The following is a 22,261-nucleotide window of genomic DNA, read 5'->3' as shown; positions in this document are numbered from 1 at the left end:
GTTAATGGCAGCTGTGTCTCGCTGGCTGCAGGGGTCGCGTCGGGTGTTGACACATCTGACACACTTGTCACTTACATGGCATTCTCTTCAACGCTTTCCCTGACACACATACAAACACTGGCAAACACACGCACAGATAGACACACACACAGACACACACACACTTAACTGAACCACAAATTCTTCATGCCAATAAGGCCACGGGGTCAGTGAAATTCTAGTGTTTTCCTCCATGTTATGTTGGTTTCATGGCGCACCCATCTCTCTGGCAAGCCGTTAAAAGTCAGGACGGGTGTCACTGTGTATCCTCAAGTCAAGGCACTTCAGTGTGGCCATTTTCACAAGGTTGGAGAGGTTAAGGAGAGATGGGAGGAGCTGGGTGTGACATTCTGAACGGGGAGGCCAGGGCAGGCTCACATTACCATATGCCGATGAGGGCGGAGGGCCGTGTCGCATGCCCGTGGCAAGTCGTTAACTGTTTTAACAGTGTGACAGACGAGCTGGGAAGTGAGAGGACACCCCTGATGACGGCAGACATCTCACTCTCAGATGCTCCATGTGCACACACACACACACACAATCTCACAGCAAAATCTCACAAGATCTGGTTGGTGTCCTTTGACCCACACACCAAATAAGCGCCGCTTGACTCGCATGTGAAACTGTCAGTGAGCTTTTCCAAACTTCTGAAACTTTGTAGTTTTGTCATAAAGCTCTTATCAGCAAAATGTGTGTATTCCATTGACCAAAAAAGGCTGTAAAATTTTACGGCCAAAGCATCAACTGCGTGATCCTTTTTTGGTTAATTGGCAAGGCGACACAACCAGACTGCATATCAAGAAAAAAAAAAACTCACCATGCTCTGAGCTCTCGCTGTCACTCTTCTCATCATCTATTTCATGCTTCTCAGTAACTCGGCTGTCCTTGTGGTGAGGTCTGTTAGGGTTGATGTCCAAGGGAACTTTGGGCTTTCGACCTCTCTTCCTCTTCCCGGTTTGAGCGGCGCTGTGGGATTGCTGCAGGTCTGAGAGATAATCAGAAAAGGGGTGAGCTCAGTTTCAAGGTGCTGCCTAGTGAACAAGTGTTTTTATGCACCCTCTCTCTCCCCCACCTTTTCCGCCTTGTCTGCAGTGACTCTTGGACGCGTCTTTCTCGCTGCTGTGCAGCATGTCTGCTGACTGTGAACCACGCTGGGCTGCAGCCTTCTGCTTCAGCTGGGTCACCCGCCTGGCCAGCCTGGAGCTCAGGGTGCTGGGTCGACCTCTGTGCTTACAACGAGCTTTCATCTGCAGTCAGGGAACAACTAATTATTGACTCATTCCTTTCTGCTAATTGAAATATCTAGAAAAAGAAAAAGAAAACCAAAAAACAGGAGCAGGAGGAAATAGTTCTCAGCGTGTCTGTTTGTGTGTGCGGATGAACCATGAGAAACAGCGAGTGGCTGACCTGTGCAGTGCTGAGGCTTTTGAAGTTGTGATTGGACATTGAATTCCTGGCTTTTTCCTCCAGTACATTCAGTCCAGCCCTGAAAAAAACCATAAAAACACAGCAGGGACGCAGCTGAATGAGAATTTATCCTATGTGAAAACAAAGAATCAGCTTAATCACACGTCTTTATTCTCTGCATCTCTGTATTTCCCTTTTTTTTTTGCTCTTTTCTTCTTAGCGTCCCTTCTATCTGTGTTGAAGCTCACTCATTGTCTCGCTCTCTTCCCACTCATCTTGTCTGTCTCGTAACTTTGATGAGGTAAGAGACAGCCTCGGCGCGGTCTGACGGCAAACACGGGAATATTCGGATCGCGAGACTAAAAAAGGGTAAGAAATTATCTGTCGTGAAGAGATCCGAGAAGAGGGAGAGATAGAGACAGTGGGTGGAGGAGAATGGTTGAAGGGGGAGGGAAAGAGACAGAGAGAGAGAAATGAAGCAGTCTCGGGGGAGTCTGTCCGTTGACCGGAGCTTCAGGGCTCAATCGATAAACACTAACCTCTATTGAACACTACTCCTCCCTTCCTCCCTCTCTCTCCCTCTTTCTGTCCTTCCTTCATTGCCCGCATGCTCTCTCGCACCACAGGCAGTCGACACACACACACACACATTAACATTCATATACACACACATAGGCACACAACAGTTAGCAGCTGGTGTCTGAGGCAGGTGAATCCTATATTCCCAGAGAGGGAAGGTTTGGCTCTCAGCATCTCTGCTCCCAGGAGAGCAGAGCAGAGGAGAGGAAGATTCTAACTATCCAGAACACCTTTGTCTGTTTCATTCCCCTGAATGACTGACGTTTAACCCGAGATTCAGTCAAATTAGTGTTTGGGAGTACACGGCACAAAACAGCAAGGTTCTTTAAACCATCTTTACGTGCTTTTAACAATTTTTTATATAACTTTAAAAGCCCAATCACTTCAAGAGCAACTGGCAAGAGGTGAGACGATAAGCTAGGTTCACCTATAAAATCCAAGCTGGCTATCCGCACACCTTTCACCATATATGCTTCATATTCCAGATATCAAGAGAACTAGTCAGCAGACTTTAGAAGAGCTACCATTCCTCTTCATCTCGCTTTCTTTCAGTTTTATTTCACCCACACCCCGACTCTCATTAGAAGATGAAAGCATAAACAAATGATACATTGCTTGTTAATAACAACAGAAATGCTGCTCAGGCACGGAGCACCCAGCTCTACTAATTAAACAACTTCTCTGCGTGTGTGTGTAGTGCACTGGCATGTATGACTAAAGGCTTTCATTGTCATTTTCATTAGCGCTTTCTAATCATGGTAACCGTGACAAACCTCGAGTTTCTCTAATCATTTTATCAAGGCGAGGGGTGCACATGCTAACAGAGGTGGGGCATCATGAGAAAACACATTTATCACTGCTGAATCCCGGCTGCTTGCACGCACTAGCACGCGTGCGTGTGTCCATGAATGTGAGTCAGTGTGGAGGTTTGCATGTGTGAGGTGTTAAATAATGTGTGGTTGCGTGTTGCAGCTGGTGGGGGTGGCGTGGAGTCATTTATCACTGTAATAACTGTACATCAGAACTTTGTCCAGCTGTATTAATATATGCTGGAGGTTCGCATGGAATCAGGACATAATCAATACAAGTGATAAATATGATTAAAAGTGATTAATGGTGATTAATGAAGCCCTCATCTCCATTACCTTCTCTCATTAAAAATCACACCCAGCTTACAGCTCCCATCACATAACCCCCACTGTGTATGTGAGTGTGTGTGTCTGTGTGTGCATCAGTGTGTGTGTGAGCAGCTCCTTCCAGTGCCCAATCAAGCAAATCATCAGCTAGAGAGCATTCAAATCAATTCAGCTGAAGAAGAACTTCTTGAAAATCAACCATGCCTTTCACTAAAAACACAAACAGAAATCAGGATGAATGAGCTGGGCTTGCCAATCACACTGATTATACCAACGCAATATCAGAGGACTGACCTGAGTCTTTTGGAGCTCTCTGCAGCAGCTGGGCCGGGGGTGGACTTGCGCTTACGGGGGCGGCCGGGCCCCCGGCGAGCAGGGCTTCGAGATGTCTCCTCTTTCCTGCAGAGAGAGGAAGGAGGAGGAAGAGGAGGTGGAGTGGTACGGAGAGGGAGATTAAAGATGCAATCCGGACAGCGGGAGAAATCAGGAAGAAGCTTGTATCGGCTACAGGTCAAACTGCATTAAATATGAGCACGCAGCAAGTCCTGATAAATCAGGAGGATGCAGCATGAAAGCAGAAGAGTGAATATTGGAATGCAGAATTCAGACTAGACAAAATAAGTGTGTGCGTGTGTGTGTGTGTGTGTGTGTGTGTGTGTTGTCTCTGCTCACTGGTGGTCGTGTTTCCTCTGTAGTTTGGCCAGTTCTCTCTGTTTTTCTTTGTAGCGGCGCTGTAGCTCAGCCAGCTGGACACGCATGGCCAGCTCCTCCCCTCCCATGGTCTCCATGGAGCCCTTCACTGGGCACACCTGACACACACACAAACACGGACACACACACACACACAGAGCAGAGGAATTTAAATGCTGAACACCAACTTCAGCACAGCAGTCATTGGATATGTAGCCAGCTTGTGTTTGGCCAGCTTGCTGAGGACTTTCCTGTAACCAAACGCTCACACGTTTGTGTGAAGCAGTTAATTTTAGCAAATCAACAACTTCTGCTCTTACTGGCAGATTTCTAATAGGCTGATGTAGTTCCCTAGGCACTTTCTGTCGTAGATAACAAATATTAACATAAGTAAAATCAATCTGTAAACGTTAAAAAGGTTTCACCAAGTAGTTATCTAATAATCTGTAGGATAAATGTGCACTTATTGAAATCTTAAAATCAAACACCTGATAGCATTGGTGAAGCCGGATCTTGTTTTGAAGTTTTTTGAATTTAATAAGAAATGTAAAGCTCCACCACACAGGAAGCACTTGTGTCATCTTTACTTGAACATTACAAAAAAATATGAAAATGTTTTATTTTAGAGTTTTTTTCTAAATTTTATCCATCCATTTTATTTGATCACTAACACGTTTTGCTCAGTTATTCAGTGAACACACAGTGTATTGGTTTTAATCCACACTGCTTTTTGTTTCTTATGATAGATTATATTTATTGCACCCGTGTTTTAGTGTTCGTTTGCTACACTACACAATGCATTATTTTTATAGTGTGATTTTCCAACATTTATCGTGTGATTCCACTGAATTTATGGTGTCATTTTATTGTATGGATCAGTGCATGTAAAACACTCATCGATTCCCACCAGTGCTTAAAAGTAGATATGGGGAAATAAGAGAATAGGAAATAAGAGAATAAAGAGGAATTTCCTTTAGGAGAGTGTAAATAAATTATGCTGTAAATAATTTAAGAAATACTGGGTACCTACATGGTGGAAAACTGGGGGGGAAAAGAGCCAAATAAAACACATTAAGTCACGATGTAGTAAAAATGTTCATTTTACATGTTTTATGTTGAATTTACTGGCATGTTTGCTTTAATCTTATTAGTTAAACTCTTAGAAATTAGTCTATTTCTCATTTGTATCCCTGATAATAACTAACAGGCTTTTTCCTTATGATTTCTTAGCTGTTCAGTTCAGAAATTAGATATTTTTTTTTAAAAATTGTTTTGGTTTTATTTACAACAAGTATAAAACAATTCATTTGTGTTCAAACTGTTCAGCACTCCATTGAGCCACATTTTGAATCCTCACTGATTTACGTCCTCATGCACAAACACAAAATACACCCGTGCCTCACCGGCTCGTGCCGAGGCGTCCAGCTGCACTTCCTGCGCAGGTTCACCCTCTTCCTGATTGGACACTGCTGGTCCACGGCACCATCCGCATCCACATCTACCCGTCCGCCTCCGACTTCCAGGGCACGGGCGGCCACCAGAGTCGCCAGACTGTGGAGGTCAAAGGTCGGCACGTCCTCCTCACCTGCGCGGAGACGGATTGTTTCGATTTAGATTGGTACATCACGCAGCGGCTGACACCTGGTTATAAAACACGCCGTGTACTGAAAGGATTTATGAAACGGCGTCTTGAAAAGTGGTGATATTTATGATATTAGCTGTGTAGTTTATTTGATGTATACTGGTGTTCATGCCTAATCGTACACACAGACACACACGCATGGGAGGGGGGGTTGTGGGGAACGATCTCTACATCTGTCACTGTCATTAACTCTGTCATTGTCACGGCAGCGGCAGATGAAACGGAATATTCATGAGACGGTCCACACACATTCACACACACACACACACACACACACACACACACACACATGCAAATAAAATACACTCATTTAGAATACACACAGGCACCCTACAGCATTTTCGCTGAGCTACGCAGACATGGGCAAACTGCGTGAGGCTATGTGAAGGAGAATTGGAGAGATGGTAAGAGAAGGAGGAGAAGAAGGACTGTGGGATGCGGTGAGAAAAAGGGAGGGAGGGATGGGGAGTAAAGGGGAGGAGAAGCAATAAGAGGCAAAGTGTTTATTGAGCTATCTATTTATTCTCCTACATCTCCTCATTATGGACATGGACAGAATCCAATTTCCCCTTAGAGAAGAAGACGAGGAGAGAAAAGAAGGAGACGAGGAAAGGAGAAGAGAGGCAGGTGAGGAGAGGTCTTCCTCATTCACTCACACTGTGTACTGGAGCCGCAAGGCCCATTCACTGACACCTGACATCATTAAGACCTGTGTGAGTGTGTGTGTGTGTGTGTGAGTGAGTGGAAGATGGAGACAGAAAAACACAGCAAATAGCGACGAAAGAAAGGAGGGCAGTCTTTGTCTGTGAAGAGAGAAATGAGAGCGTGCGTGAACAAACGGATGTGAGATTGACAGGTAACTCCTCGGAGAGCGACAGAGCAAGCGGGAAGGAGCTGAGAGATGCGGCTTTGTCCTGTCCCGGCTTGCAGAGGTCAATGCCATCTCATCTGTCAGACCTCTGAGCCAATGGCATGCTCCGATTACCCTGACAGGATGACATCACTACTGACATCACCACACCTAGTTTAGTATCCTGGAGGATGGCCACAATCGATAGATACCTTCCGCCTACAGCGCACAGACACACATATGCACGCACGCACACACTCATCTTTGCACAGTAATAATACCATACCGTGACTCTAACGGGGGTGAAGGGTGTAATAAGAGGCGGCACAGGGGATTTCAAGGGGAAAAACAAAAACAGTAGAGGAAAATTAAAAACTATTACAGCTGCTGTGGACCTAGTCATCATTAGAGACCATTAAGGAATTTATTGGTGTGAAATTTCAAAATAAAGGAAATGTGAAGGAATAAATTACACAAATACCTCCTCTGTCTACGTGTAAATAGAAGTAATGGCGATAATTCATGAAGAAGAGAAGGGGTGGGGGCACATCTCTTGATTCCTTAATCTGTAATTGTGATCTCCAGTGAACAGCTGAGATATCCTTCTGCATCAAGGAACGCCATAAACGCATCTGTCTGGGATCGGTTTCATCTCCCCCAACACATTCACAATGACAAAAACGCCATCAGCGGTATTAATAACATTCTCGGCGATGAGGTCAGAGCAGGAGGGGGGGGGTTAAATAAATGTGTTGCAACTTGAAGAACGTTTTCCACGCCACAACAGGGCTTATTGATTTCACACCTATTACACATGCTAACCACGTGCATGCACATGTAAACAAATGCACAGTCGCACTGTATCTCTGACACACACACATGCACAGACAGCAGCTGAGCGACTTATGATTTTTACACTTATTAATTCCGTCAACAAGGCTTGCAGAGGCAGGATTTACACACAAGATTACATTGGTTTAATAAAAAAAAGAAAGAAAGAAAGAAAAAAGAAAAAGGAGACGTGTGTTGGGGGGGTAACAAAGAGGGAGGAGAGGCGGGAGGAGGCGCAGGCAGGGAGCAAGCAGCCTGGTGGAGAGACACATAGACTCTGATGGAGGAGAGCAGAGATTCATCTGGGATTACTTAACAGCTTACACACACACACACACACACACACACAGCCGCGTGCACGCCACGTACAAATCGTACACACATACAGATGCTGGCATAAATAAAAACACTTTCTCTCAAAGGGACGAGAGGAAAATAGGAGCGCTTACAGGAGAAGTGTTTTAAAGGAAAGGGTCTAATTAGCAAAGCAAGACGCCAGAGCCTGGGGGACACACTGGGCAGAGTATGTGTGTGTGTGTGTGTGTGTGTGTGTGTGTGTGTGTGTGTGTGCGCGCGTCCTGGCTTGTTTCTAAAGCTTAGCTTGTCCATCTCTGGGTCCCCTCGAAATGCAAACATACTTTCACGTGCATGCACACACACTGGCATATACACATAAGCATCCTTCCCAGAGGGAAAAAATTTGGTCTATAGGCAAGAGCGGAGAAACAGAGCTGAGGAAGGAAGCAGGATAGTTAGTGGGAAATTTTTTGTGTCTGTGCATGTGTGTCGGTGTGTGTGACATGAGACGCATCTGGATTGCACACATCTCCCAAAGCTCTCTCATGTGTTCACTGTAAGTGTGTGTGATTGTATAGCAAGAAGAAAAGCATGGTGACAGTTTTTTTCTTTTCTTTTTCCTTGATCTCAATTTCAAGGGCATTTTGGTCTTTTTTTTAGGTCTTTTTTTTTTACTATAAGAAGATAATGTAAGAAAGGCAGACCTAATTATTGGGGCTGTTTAGAACTATTTTGGTTTCATTTCATAGGTTTCGAATTGGACCAATGTCTGTAGACGTGTAAGCAGATTAGACCACTTTTTGCCATAATGGCACAGACACACAGACAGACGATGCATTCTCAAATGAATTTCTTCTCACCTGCTTTGCTCGCCCTGCTCCTCTGCTGGATCTCAAGCTCGGCCAGTTCCCCCAGCATCTCCATGCCGTGGTTGGGTGAAGGGCACGGGGCCTGGTCAACAGGTACAGGTGGGTACAAGGCATCTCTGGTGGCACACAGAGCTGCGGCGATTAGGAGCTCCAGGCTCCACATGTAGGCCCCTTGGAGCTGAGCTGCTGTACTTGCCGTTGGAGGGACGATCGGGTCGGCGGATGTGATAGGAGCGGGAGAGCTACACGTTAATTCCACCAAGCCCTCACTTGGTCTTCTCCCATCCCCCTCATCATCCTCCTCATCCTCCACTACCTCTACATTGTCTGCTTCTTTGTGCCCATCCTCCTCTGCCTCGACTTTTCCAGGCTCTTCAGGCACAGAGACTGTACATTCTGTTGGTTCGGGATGAATTTTCTCTCCCTCATCCCCCTCGATGTCCTCTTTTCCATCCTCCCTATCATTCTCCTGCTCTTCGGGTAGCTGGGGCTCCTCCAGGCCAGCCTGCTGGCCCGGGCAACCCAGGGAGAGCTCTACTTTTAGGGTTTTGCCTGTGGCTGTGGCTGGGCAGGCTGGATCTGGGACTGGAGCTGGGAAAGGGCATGGCGGCAATCCAGAAATCTCACTTTGAGGCTGAGAGACCGAGCAGCCTTTTGTTTCCTGCTTCGCCTCCTCTGTAAGTGCACACTGGGATTCCACCACTTCACAGACCCTCTCATTGTCTTCCTTCCCCAGCTCTTCAACTTCAACAGTGAGAGGCTTGATGTGGCACTGGTGTGGGAGGGACTTAGTGTCAGGCTCTGCCGGCTCATCCTCCAACATAGGTTGCTCAGCCAGTCGAGCCTCTGGAGGCGAGGGCCCGGCCTTGTAACCCATGGTGATCGGAGGGTAAGTATAAACAGGTGGCAAGTCTGGGGGAGAAAGGGAGAGAGCGCACTGGTCAAATAGTTTCTTTAGCATTAAAGCCTGTAAATCAGCCTGAAATAGGGGAAAACAAAATGTATTTATCTGCAACAAATAGAAAATATTTGTAGTTTCTTGTTCTTTAAATTCATTGCAATTCCGTTCAGGTAGACAGGATGAAGCCAGTGATTACAGTTGGCATAATACATTAACAGCAAGGTGCTGAAAACACAATGTGCCCACAGTGGTGTGTATTATACAGCATGTGTGTGTGTGTGTGTGGGTGTAGAAGTGTAAGTATATAGATCTAGGTGGGATATTGATGACACCCTGCCGTTTTCCTGTGATTGCAGCGCCAGCCCTGTCACCCCTGCTCTCTTATTATTGATGATATCCCTCCACCCCCCTGACAACGCAGCCAGATGAATGCGTATCCTTCCGCGTGTTCTTCTCAAGGACCCCTGAAGGATAAGGAGGCTCTATCTGAAGATTTCACTGACCTTCACTGACACACATATGCACACTGGCAGGTCACACACATACATGGACAGAGTGCCCATATGCTTTTTTCTGACCTTAATGGCTTGCCTGCCCGCTGTCCCTCTTTGGCTCGCACAGAAAAAAAAAAGTGCACACATACACTCAAGGACACACTGAGTAAGGGACCAGCCATGCTTCAAACAATTTCTGCAAAATCAAAAGAATACCACACTTCAAAGCCCAGTGCTGCATTTCAGCAGCAGCGGCCTCCATCACTCTCCCTCTTTCTTTTTCTCTTATGCTCTATCTGTCTGTCTCTGTGTCCTGTTTCGCCATCTTTATGCTATCTGATGGTCCAGCCTGCTGGCACAGATTTTTCAGTTCAGACAGTGGATTCATTAACGAGCCTACGGGAGCTTCTGCACACACAAACCTGGCTCGAGGGATTGTGGGTAGTCCTGAGGTGGCTGTCCCTCTCCTCTGTCACTGCCCCTCTCCAGTCCTTTAGAGAGGTGTGAAGGAGCAGGGCTGAGGGCTGGGGACCGGGGAGCTGCTGCAGCGGGGCTCGGTGCAGGAGTCAGAGGATTTGGCGGGTGCGGAAGCGTGGATGGGGAGTGGTAGCAGGGTGACTGACGGCTAGTGGGGCACATTCCCGGAGATGGTGTGGATGTCTTGGGTGGAGGTGGGGTGTGAGAGAAGGGTTTGGCTGCATGGGAGGAGGCAGTGGACGTGGATGAAGAAGAAGAAGAGGGAGTCCTGGATGGTGGAGATTGATGAGTTGAATCTTCCAGGGTGATAGTGCTATCATCATGTTTTCTCTATGAGAGAAGAAACGGAGAACAAGCGATTGAGAAGTAATCCTTACAATGATTGGATGAATACATTTTAAATGTGCTACACGATGCTAATTTAACACTTTGATCTTCATGGCCAGTTATGACTGTATGACAGCAGGAGATGCAGTTGTATAAGACTAGCCAAATTGCATCTAAACACAAACATTAATTTTGAAAAAAAGAAAAAAAAAAAACACGACAGAAAAGCAGCGGGGGGCGGGGGGGGGGGGACTGTAGAAATGACCACACTGTTTGATTGCCAAATGATCTGGCAAATGTGAAAGCGTAAAAGCAACACATCAATGTGTCTTTATCAGTAAAACCATTCTCCAACAAAAGAGGAAGTCATTGGCTTAAATAAATATTGCTGAGTGTGATTTTTGCATATGTTTTTCTTTCAGTGTTAAGAAGTCAGGATATCTGCACTGAGAGATCTTCAAACAATTGAGTAGTGGTCGCGTATTGTAGTCATAACAGCTGAAACGAGGAAGAAGTGCCATTGTGCAACTTCAGAGTATTTCCCAATTCTCATTTGTCCACAGTTTCACAATAATAACTCATTGTCATAGGTTTCTGGTTTATACTGGTCTTACTTGTCCTAAAGATTGGCGTTGGATATGCTCCATGGCTCGCTGCTGCTGCAGGGCATACAGCTCCTGTTGCCGTAGAAAGGAGGGGCGGGAGTAAACTGGGTGATGCTGCAGGTGAGGAGGGGGGCCTCTGCCTCCATAAACAGGAGGCCACAGACCCGAGGGCTCCAGAACATCTAGAGTAGAAATTGTAAATGAGAGAAACGGCTGAGTGTTTTCTTTTGATTTAAAGAAAAAAAAAAAAACAATGTAAAAAGTATGAAGAAAGACATTGATGGATGTTGTTGCAAGACTGAAAATAGACCATTTGTAGCCTGAATGAGCTGTGTTTTGGCCTCAGACACAATCACTGAATAGTGAATGCATGCTTAACAACCTGTAATCACCACTTTTAACGCTTTCTATGCAGGTTTTCTTTACAGGGAAACACATATTTTCATCACATCCTCTCCCTTAGCACATATGAATGTGAATACACACATATGAGTATACATACACACACACACACACACACACATCCCTCCTTGGCTGCCTTGTCGCTGGGAACCTTTGTTCTGTGAGATTAGCCTGAGTGGGCTAATGTTTCCCAGGGGAAGGGTTCAGTGGATGCACTTCCCCTCTCCACAGGAACTCTCACGGAGCGAGGCAAGGGAGGCGGGAGATAATTAAATTTCACAGCCTGTTTGCAAAGCAGCGCTGACACACACACACACTCACCACACACACACAAAGACAAACACTTTTCTCTCTCCAGCAATGGCTGAGGTGCCCAATAAAACCCTTCACATATCGTATTGTTTCAGACGTGAACACAACTTTAAACACACACACAGACACACACACACAGAAAGCACAAAGTCCAGTCCAAACACATCAGTGCTCCACCAAGAGAGATAAAACGCCAGTTAAAATGGTTTGCATAATGCCGGGCACACGCAGAGGGGGGGCAGTAGAATAGCTGCTCCCATTAACGAAGCTATAAAACATGGTCCCACTGACAGAAGGACTTAGTTGAGCATTATATTATGATTAGCCAATGATACTAAAACTCTGGGAGAGAAATGGAGGAGGCTTTGATGATACAAATGAAAAGGGGGAGGAGGAGTATGTGTGTATGAGGATGCTTAGCATACCAAGGTGATGATGAGGCCCTGGTTCTGTTGGAAGAACCATTAGTGGGGAGTTAGGGTCTTGGGTAAGTGACCCCAAGACAGGCTGCAGAGTGCTGGGAAGACCTGGAGGAAACCCTGGAGTCATTCCCACGTGACTCAGACCTATAATGTAAAAATATAGCAACTTGGAATTACAACAAAAAATAAAGAAATAACTTTATGCCGTCTATTGGAGGGCATCAAAAGAACAGAACAAGTTGAAGGTATAAAGTTAGATCTCTACTCACTGTATGAATGCCCCATCCAGAGCGATGGACTTCCTGTTCTCTGCATCCAGTGGCGGTGAGCTGGGTGAGCATGTGCAGCGGGATCAGCCCCCAACTGGCTCGCTCCTCCGGGGACCAAGAGGTGAGAGGTCAGATCCCCGTGGCAGCTGCTGGAAGGGTGGATCCTGGCGAACTCCATGCAGTCCTTGTTTTCCCTGTCGTGGCAGTAGGCGGTATGAACTTTGTCATTATCTTGATTATCCCTCTTATTGTCACCATCATCACTGTCATTATGATCATTATCTTCATCCTTGTCATCTTCATTACCACTACTGCCATTATAATCATCGAGAAAAAGGATATGTGACGGCAACAGGAACAGCCATCACCTTGTGCCTGGTCTATGAGTTCTCATTATATGTTTTCTTCCCTTGATATGACTACATAATAAGAGCCCGATACTTCAGAGACATCCATATTAGTCCCCGTAACATTAATGCACCACATCTCATCTTAGGTAGAAAGAGAGAGAAGAGAAGTGAGAGAGAGCGAGAGAGTGAGGGTGTACAGAAATACCACATCAAAGGGTGAGAAGAGTAAATGGAGTGAGGGGATGAGAGAGAAGAGATGCGCAGCTTCAGACTGGAAGAGAGAAGCCGAGAATAAAAGAACTACAGCTTATCAGATAAGAGCAAAAATGAACAGATGCTAGTGTGTGAACGTGTGCGTACGTGTTTGTGTGTGCATGCGTGTGTGTGTTAATATGTGTTTAAGAGTACCTGATGATCATTTCTCTGTCTCTGTCCAGGTGATGAAGACCGATCTGATCCTCATTGATCCTCTTCCTCTCCTCAGCCTCCCGACCAAGAGGATACACAGGGCGTGACACCCCTGAATTACACAAATACAGCACGAGAAACATATAACTTATCGGCACTTTCATGTACAATCAAATGATGTAAACAATTTCCAACCAGGTATAGGAAATAAATGCACAGCAAAAGACAGTACATGGTCTACATAGATTACATGGAATTTGCTAACTTTTAATGTATCCCATATATTCTATGTCAAAATATACCTTAAAGCAGCGGTCCCCAGCCTTTTTTGCGCCACGGACTGGTTTATGTCTGACAATAATTTTCACGGACTGGCCTTTAAGGTGTCGTGGATAAATACAACAAAATAAAACCATTACCGGTACCAAAAAAAAAAGAAGATTTATTCATAACATACGGGAAAAGACCTAGGGAAACCGAGTTAATGCTAAAAACTGAAAAAAAATCCTGAAAACCATCAATTTCACATCCGAGCCTCAACTCTCGCGTCCCAGTACCAAACGACTCATGGACCGGTACCGGTCCGTGGCCCGGGGATTGGGGACTGCTGCCCGAAAGGGCAATGGCTGCCTTTTGTAATAAATTTCTTTTTGAACGTGTTAAATGATAAGTAGTGTGGAAGGTTTTTGGAGTCATTCTATAGATATCAGATGTCAAGGTGAATCAAGAACACCATCAGCTGTTCTTGTGTGTTTAATTGTTGATATTCTCCATTAATGTAGCCTCATGTTGAAATTTTCAGTGCACAGAGCACAAATGATGTCTGACCTTTCATGCTGTGCAGTACCCTGCCTTGCCTGCTGTGGCCAGGGGTGCTGTCTGGGGAACGATGGGGGGGCCTGGCTACTGCGACTGCAATACCCACTGGAGGCTGTCGAACTTCCCCCTCTCCTGCTTCCCCTGCCTCCTTTCCACCTCTGTCACTTTTCTGCCCCTCGTTAGCGGAGCTTCGGCGAGGAGGGAGTGACTGTTTGGGAGGGTCCTGCTGGGAGGTGCTGCTTTTAGCTCCTCCTCTGTCTCCCTTCTCTGATCTGTCTCCACCCTGCTCGAGGCAGCCTAGACCTCCAAAGGGGCTCCTCTGTGGCAGAAGCAAAGGCTGCTGGGAGCTGTAGTTCATTAGGTTCTTCATGGCACTGCCTTCACTGTCGGCAGATGAGGAGGACAGAGGTGGAGGCAGTTGCGAATGTGGCTGGTTGGGATCATTGTGTGGAGCTTTGTTGCTCAGCCCTTTTACTTCACCTTTACCAACCGAACCTTTTCTCTGGTCCTCTTGGTGGTCCCCTCGTGCCCCCCATGAAAGTGCTGTCTGAGTTCCGTCTTTCCCCCTGTCTTCTGCACACGCTCCGTGGCTACTGTGCTGCTGGTGCCTTATCCTTGCAACCTTTTGTCCCTCCCTTGAAGGTGTTGCTCCCGGTCCAATCTTCCCATCAGAAACTGAGTGGGAACAGTCCCCCAAGGGAGAAGTGCTAGCATCGGGGCAATTCTTTGATAAGCCCTGTTCACCTGACTTTTTCTCCTGGGCATCTGCCGGGAGCGAGGGTCGGTAAACGTCGTCCACAACCTCGACATCTCTGAAGGACGAAGAAGTTTCAAGGCTGCAAGACCTCAGTTCTGGCTGAGAATTCACGTTGGAGCCTTGTTTGTGGAAGTGTTGCGTCTGCATACTCCAGTCAGGAGGTTTGTCAGCCTTGCCGTATCCCAGCTGCTGCTGGTGTTGCTGTGATTTGTCCTTCTTCTGGCAGCTACTAAGTTGACTAAGGTGATGAGAGAGACTTTCATGAGATCCTTCTCCACTTTTATCATCTGCCTTTCTCCCGCCTCCTCCTGCTCCACGACAGTCTGGAGCGCCCAGGTCCCCCAATGGCCCCACTGAGGGCACATAAGTCGGGCCAATGACCTTTGCCTCCCTGCCAGGTGTGGACACTGGATCTTTGGAGGGCGTAAGTGTGAGGGGAGCGGGAGAGCAGTAAAACTCAGGATGAGGATGATGATGGGCATGGTGTAACCACCCTCCCGCAACCGTGGATCCCATATGCAAGGCATGAGGAGGTGGTGGCGGTGGAGGAGGGGGAGGCATAGAGTAGGAAGCCACTGAGTGGGGAGTTGGAGGTGCCAAGATTGCTGTCGCTGCAGCCGTCCCCCGTCTCATACATTCAGATGAGGAAGTCGAGGATTCGCTGATCCTCATCTCCCCATTTATAGGTCCATCTTTTGAGCACCTTCTGCTACCTCCAGATAGAGGTCTACCCGCACCACCACCACCGCAGCTACTTAGTGCTCCCGCCTTTCCTCGAGAGCCAGCCTCTGCCCCCGAGCCAACGGACAATTTGCAGGCACTCGTATGTTTCACTCCCTGACTGCCCGAGTCACTGTCTCTGTACTCTTTATACCGCTCTGCAGCATGTCTGTGGTCTTCCTCCCTTCCCTGGAGGTTGAGGTGAGGAAGAAGGGCGGGGTGGGGGAAAGCTTGTTGGTGGTGGCCAGACGGAGTGGTAGCAGGGCTCATTTGATGAAGATGGTGATGACTAAGTTTGTCTTTGCTCTCCTGGTGCCTCTCCTTGCTGCTCGATCGCTCCTTTTCCTTTGACACAGACGAAATGCTTTTCTCGCCAATATCCTTGGTGCTCTTGCCACCAACTCCCCCGCTGTCTGTCTCCCGGCTGCAAGAGCCAAGTGGGTGTCCTGGAGCGGTCCTGGACAACGGAGGAAGGCTGTGACTGGTGGAGAGAAGAGGTGGCTGAGGAGGAAGGCCTCTCAGGTAGAAGTGATCTAAAAGGACAAGATATAGAGGATAAAATAGATCTTTAGGGTTGAAAATGTGTTCCTACAATGATTTCTGCATAAAAGAGACAAGAAACCGCCATGTTGAATAACTGGACTCTGAGTGTCTAGGTGTTCTTATTCCTGTGGTGATGCTGATTAAGCATTTTAGGGATGCCCTGTATATAAAAAGCTATTTTTTATTTTTTATCATGAACACACACACACACACACACCTACCTTTTTGAGTTTCATAGAAGCGGTGCTGTCCATAGAGGCTGTTGCTATGGTGATCCAGGGGACTCATGGGGAGAAAAGGAGACGCTAGACTTCCTGAATAGCTGGGGTACCCTGTCAGTGGGAGGCAGAGCACGAAAGAATTGATGTTTCTTTGCAGCGTTGACATTCAGCAGCCCTCTAAACAAACAGTTTATCTCTACAATCTATCATGGAACGGGGCCATTTTGGAAAATGCAGGAAAAAAAAAACATGTCCGGTTAGTGCTACTTTCACCATAAATGCACTTTCGCACAAACATGCCAGATGAGTTGACATTATTTACAGTGGACAAAGTGGTGACAAAAACCACAGCCGACAGCTACTGCCAAGTGTTTGCAGCATTGTACTGGATGGAATTTGCTCTTTCTCCCAAACCCAAGACAAACATTATGAAGCATTTGAACAGCCCACCCCCTCTTTAAAACACACACTCGCACACAGACACACACACACACGGGGTCCTCCCATGAGGTCACTGGGAGGTAAATGGTCGTTTCACTCTGTTCCTCGTCTTCAAGGACGTTGAACTGCATCGTGGGATAGAGGAGGTCTTGGAGGTTGTGTTGATAGGGGGGTGGCTGGATGCATTGATGGGTGAACAGCACGGTGGGTGTGTGTATATGGTTGGGGAAGGGTGTTATTGGATGGGAGAAACAAAAGAAAACGCACAAAAATAACCACAATCCCATATAGGTACATGAACGCGCACACACACACCATACAAGAGGTGCATGTCTCAGCACTGTGGAGAGAAAAATTGCTTGGGATTGTTTGCGTATGCGTGTGTGTTCTCCAGCAGCTGGTTTCATGCCCCACAGAGTGTCCTTGCCGGCCTGTTAATTGGCAGCCGTTAAAAGTTTAACGGCGGTGGCCAAAGTAAACAGCACTCCATAAAAACTCATCCTACGCATTCCACAGTCACACTGCAAAACCACCAACACCCCCTCACTGCTTCCAGCATGTGTGTGTGTGTGTGTGTCAGGAGGAGGGGGCTTTCTGTGTTTGCGCTGCAGTGTAAATGCACAAATGTGTCATACCCGCCACTGTGTGTATGTGTGTGCATGTGTGCGTGTGTTTGTGTGTGTGTGATTACTCTGACTGGTTAACAACCAGTGAATCTAAATGGCAACAATTAGCCAAAAGGCTCTATCAGCCATCTAAGGGCAATCCCCCGGGTAATGATGAGTGATAAAACTCAGGAGGGGTGGGGGGGATGAGAAACAAGAGAGAAGGGAATAAAGACAGCAGAGGGGCAGAGTGGCAAAAAATGAGATGAGGAATAAAAAGCAAGAGGAAAGGAAAAAAGGGAGGGAGGAAAGGTGAGCAACTGAATGAACAGGGAGACAAAAAAAAGACACCAGACAAACAGAGCTGTCGATATGAAAAGCCCCCCAATCTGGTGCTGCTGTGAGGCGTATGGTGAGAGGAGAGGGGAATGTGTGTGTGTGTGTGTGTTGTGTGTGTCCGGGGGGGGGGGGGGGGAGTCAAAAACTTATAGATGGTGAAGATGAGAGGACAGGGTAAGGGGAAGTAAGGAGATGAGCTTGTGGGAAATGACAGAAAAAAACAAGGATAGATGTGGAGAGGAGAAAACAAGCGCACAAGGGGCTATAATAGTGTCTGTGTGTATTGGTGTGGGTGTGAGGTAATATGTCTCATCTGTGACTTTATGTGTGTCAGTTTTGTGTGTGTGTGTATCGGCCAGGTTTCTTCTCTCCGTGCTGGCTACGCTCCACTCTCTGGACTCCGGCCAGCTGGCAGACCGCCTACCGGAGCTCCCTGGCTTGAATTCTTAAAAACAATCATTTGTAGTGTGTGCGCGCGTGTTTGTGCATGTGGGTGCGTGCACTCCTGCATAAGTGTGTGTGCTCAAACATCAAAGCTGAGCCACACACACACAAAATACGTCTGATACGCACACACATTCTTAGCCTCCTTTCACTGCTGCTCCGTTCAGGTCCTGCCTCTGACTCTTTCTATGAATCTGAACTAAGACAGAAGCTCACACGGGCTCACTTTTAGGGCTCAACTGCAGTCGTTTCGAAGCTAGACGAGCTGAGAGTGAGGCAGTCGTTACAGACAAAAGTCTTTAGAGGCACTGGGAGAAGTTCCTTAAGGTAAAAACCCAGCTCTTGCGAGTTTGTCTAGTGTTTAAAACATTAACTCGGGGCAGAGTGGAGAAGTGTACCGCCAGCGTGAGTGACAGGCGGCGTGTTTGTCCAAATTAAATTTCGGTGTTTGTACACTTGGTCGCCAGCAGGGTGTGAGAAGGAAGGGAAGGGGATGTTTTTTGCTTTGCCGAGCTTGCTTTCTTTACTCTCCTGGTTCAGAGTGATTAAAGGTAAGGGTTAGAGGCAATTAAAGTGACAAATGTATGAGCTTGCTATTGTTTGCTCAAGTAGTTAGTGGCATCACTGGCAGGTAAAGTGAGTCAGAAGAGGCCTTTTTTTTTTTTTTTTACAGTAGGCGTTTTGGCTTGTCTTGGCAGGAATAGTGCAGGTGTACTACATACACAATGGGCTTTGAAATCCATGAGTCAGCAAGGACAAGATCAGGATAGTAGAACAGCCATACCCGAATGGTACACAGTCTATTGTTTTCATTAACTGCACGTGCTAAAAGTGTTCAAATGCAGTGAAATTATAATTGCATGTGTCAGATAGCTGGTTAAAGGTCACTGCTTTTTATGATATCGACATCAGCACTGGCTGTTTGTTTAATTCATCTGCAGTGGTTTGAGGGGACATCACTGTGTGTGTTACTGTTTACCAGCGATCAGTTAGTGAAAAGTTAGTGAAACGTGAAATTCTGATTCTGGCCGTTTTCAGTCAGTTAAGAAACGCAGCCTGTGGCGGAAACTGTCTTTCTGTTGAAGTTATCTCTTTGACCCATCTCACTGTAAAAAAGAGAAATCCTCTCTCTTTCTGTCTCGTTTTCACTCTCTGTCACACACACACACACACACACACACACACACACACACACACACACACACACACACACAGAAACAGCATGCATACACATACCTGAAAGGGACAGATAACTAAGTCAAGCTCAGTCTTTCACCACAAACGGTTAACAGTCGAAAAGAGGACATGATGCGTGTGGATGCGCACATTTTGTGTGTGTGTGTCTGATCAGGAAGGGGGCCGTTGGAGGTCGGTTAGCCCAGAAGGGGCCCTGAGGGTGGGGCTGCGGTCAGAAGGGGGAGGGGTTGTGGAAAGGGAGAGGATGCTGGAAATGGGGGTGAGTTTCAGTGTTTGATTATGTGTGTTTACCAGGGGTGGGGTCACCCTCCTAAAAGAGAGGAGGGGTGAAAGCCTGAAGAATTTTCTTAAATAATTTCTGATTGTAACATTATTTTTACGCTGTGTTGAGGTTTGAGCGTGCATATGTGGCCTGTTTTATGGGTTGGGGCCAGAGAGAAGGGAAATATTTTGGTTGCTCATCAGTTTTTGACACGGTGCTTGAACATGGTGAACTAGAAAGCAGCCACAAACACAAAACCGCATGCTTGCTAACAAACAGAACAAGAAGTGTGTGTGTGTGTGTGTGTGTGTGTGTGTGTGTGTGTGTGTGTGTGTGTGTGTGTGTGTGTGTGTGTGTGTGTGTGTGTGTGTGTGTTTCCATAAGTAGCATCATCTAAGGCATCACTGCTGCACGTGTTTGGCCTCGGCTCAGTGTTGGTTAAACCACTTAATGGCTCCATCACAATCTAATCCCAAACCAAGACCCTGGATTAACCAGAGACCCAAGCTCTCTGCGCTGCTTCCTGTGTGTGTGTGTGTGTGTGTGTGTGTGTGTGAGAAACTTACCTTCATGCGAATGTGGGTACCAGATAGGGGAAGCGCTTGAATGGGGTCCAGACCTGTAGGAGGGGGAAGAAGGGGAGGCAGCAGGTCCTGAGGGGTGAGTGGGGTGGGAGGACGGGGACCCGAGGCTGCTAGCCAGGAATGAACCCATGAAGGAGGCACCTGAGGGACACAGAGAGGGCCTGGAGGTTAGAGAAATGATAGGGGAATAAATGGGGGAAGGGGAGTCATGGGGACTCTTCTGTGGTGCCAATGAGCACACACGCCTGTAAATCACTTGAGAACGCCTTTGATTTTACCTTGTGCCAAGAAAGAGATGTAGTTTGTTGCAGACATATTAACAAACTACTGCTGAGAAAAATAATAATAACACTCATTTTTGACCTGCCCAGGAGAAATTAATCCCCTCAGGCTACATTCGCACTGCAGATGGAAGTCCTCCAATTTTGATTATTTTTTCCTCTTACCATGTGACACACAGATCTGATTTTTTTCTTCTTTAAAACTACAATCACTAAAAACCTTCAGGAATTCCATTTTGATCTTCATGGGTATAGAATGGGGGTCTCAGGCATGAATGTGACATTAAACTATTTTTTTAAATCAAAGATGATACCTTTAACCTTAGATGATTTTCATTACTTTGATGCCAGGTCTTAGCCAGAATTAGCATCAAATGACAAACCGAGACAGCTGAACGACTCGGGCCACCGGGAGGCAATTTTAGCTGTTATTCTTCAAATAGCTATCATGTAGCAGAGTGAAAGACGAGATATAAAATAAAAGATTGCAAGGTTGAAGTGGTGTTGTGGCTTATTCCCACTGGTGGAGAGAATTTTTTAAAAAGCGTTAACGCCTAACACAAGTGACTGTGAAAGCCCCACTTACTGAATTTAAGCTGACCTTGCATGAAAAACCAGCCCCCTGATGTGACACCTAAACATTTTCTTACCCCCTAAATCTTTTACTCAAACACAAACCCCGAGAGTTGAGCCCTGCAAACTGTGTTAATATTACTTCTAATCTTTTTTTAGCCTAAAGTGCTAAATATATACATTTAATTACAACACAAACACAAACATACATGCTAAAGTCTCTACAAAATATGCAAATGAAGGCACCACAATAACCATGGCTTGTAGTGCGGTCTGACTTCTTATCTCACCACGTATGATTGGGGTAAAATAATCACACAACTGTGTGAATGTATTAATTTATTTACGCCTGTTCCTATTATCCCAAAGCTTTTTTTGGTGTAGATGTGCATCACGTGGTCAACATAGAAGATGTGGTAATGTAGCGTTTCCACTGGTTGTTCCTGTGTGAATCAGAACCATAGGCTGCAAATAGAAAGTGGACATAGCTACCATTACTTCAACCGCTGGTGAGTGAAGTACAGTGAGAAATATTGACTGAAGCATTCCCTTGTTCTTCTGAGATCAGATCTGACAAACGAGGTGGGATGCGACTGAGAAACCAAAGGACGTTGCACGTTCATTGCATAAAGACAGGTCAAGCATAAGACAGCCACCCTAAAGCACATGCTGCTTTATCCTCCTTTCTGACTCTAAGAGGGGACATAATTTACAAACCGCACGTTGCGTTGTATTCAGTAAAACTTAAAACTAGCAACCAAGATCATAAACTCATCCACAAAGTGTGTACTAAGTTAAGAGATCACGTGAGCAGCAAATTCATATTCTCATGAACTTCTATACAGTCAACTCCTGGTGGCCATTAGAAGCAAGCTAGTTTGAGGCACTTAGGTTAGCTTGTAGCTTAGCTTAAATTTTTAGCTAAGCTACATTCACCACTTGTGATCAGAACAAGCACCATCCAAGTACAAACATGAACGAGAATTTTAAGATATAACATTTTAAAAAACTGGTTAGCTGACTCGAATCATCGTGAGGTGGTGTTATATGTGCTAGCATAAACAAATTAACCTCGCAATTACCTGAGCCTTCCCCTGTTGAATAGCTGCCTACAAGCAAAGGCATAATTCCAGCTTTGCCACGTGTGTGCACTGCTGATGTAACGTGA

General features: G+C 46.2%; 1 protein-coding gene across 3 annotated transcripts in view; it reads right to left on the bottom strand.

Moving 5' to 3' along the window:
• Positions 1 to 22,261, bottom strand: part of bahcc1b (BAH domain and coiled-coil containing 1b) — a 68,103-nt gene that overhangs the window by 11,630 nt on the left and 34,212 nt on the right. For all 3 annotated transcript variants that reach the window (XM_084938067.1, XM_084938065.1, XM_084938066.1), the window contains 15 exons: positions 20,222 to 20,380; positions 16,368 to 16,478; positions 14,136 to 16,136; positions 13,308 to 13,419; positions 12,550 to 12,743; positions 12,284 to 12,424; positions 11,154 to 11,326; positions 10,158 to 10,542; positions 8,332 to 9,252; positions 5,255 to 5,436; positions 3,834 to 3,970; positions 3,456 to 3,560; positions 1,447 to 1,525; positions 1,112 to 1,286; positions 857 to 1,024 (listed from right to left, as the gene is read on the bottom strand). In XM_084938067.1, coding sequence (XP_084794193.1) covers positions 857 to 1,024; positions 1,112 to 1,286; positions 1,447 to 1,525; positions 3,456 to 3,560; positions 3,834 to 3,970; positions 5,255 to 5,436; positions 8,332 to 9,252; positions 10,158 to 10,542; positions 11,154 to 11,326; positions 12,284 to 12,424; positions 12,550 to 12,743; positions 13,308 to 13,419; positions 14,136 to 16,136; positions 16,368 to 16,478; positions 20,222 to 20,380 — 5,043 coding nt within the window. The remainder of the gene's footprint in view (positions 1 to 856; positions 1,025 to 1,111; positions 1,287 to 1,446; positions 1,526 to 3,455; positions 3,561 to 3,833; positions 3,971 to 5,254; positions 5,437 to 8,331; positions 9,253 to 10,157; positions 10,543 to 11,153; positions 11,327 to 12,283; positions 12,425 to 12,549; positions 12,744 to 13,307; positions 13,420 to 14,135; positions 16,137 to 16,367; positions 16,479 to 20,221; positions 20,381 to 22,261) is intronic.

The sequence above is a fragment of the Perissodus microlepis genome, chromosome 8 (assembly GCF_051167445.1).
Source record: "Perissodus microlepis isolate ML-2025 ecotype Zambia chromosome 8, ASM5116744v1, whole genome shotgun sequence".
NCBI lineage: Eukaryota > Metazoa > Chordata > Actinopteri > Cichliformes > Cichlidae > Perissodus > Perissodus microlepis.
Note: the sequence above shows the minus strand (reverse complement) of the source record. Positions and strands in the feature narration are given on the sequence as shown.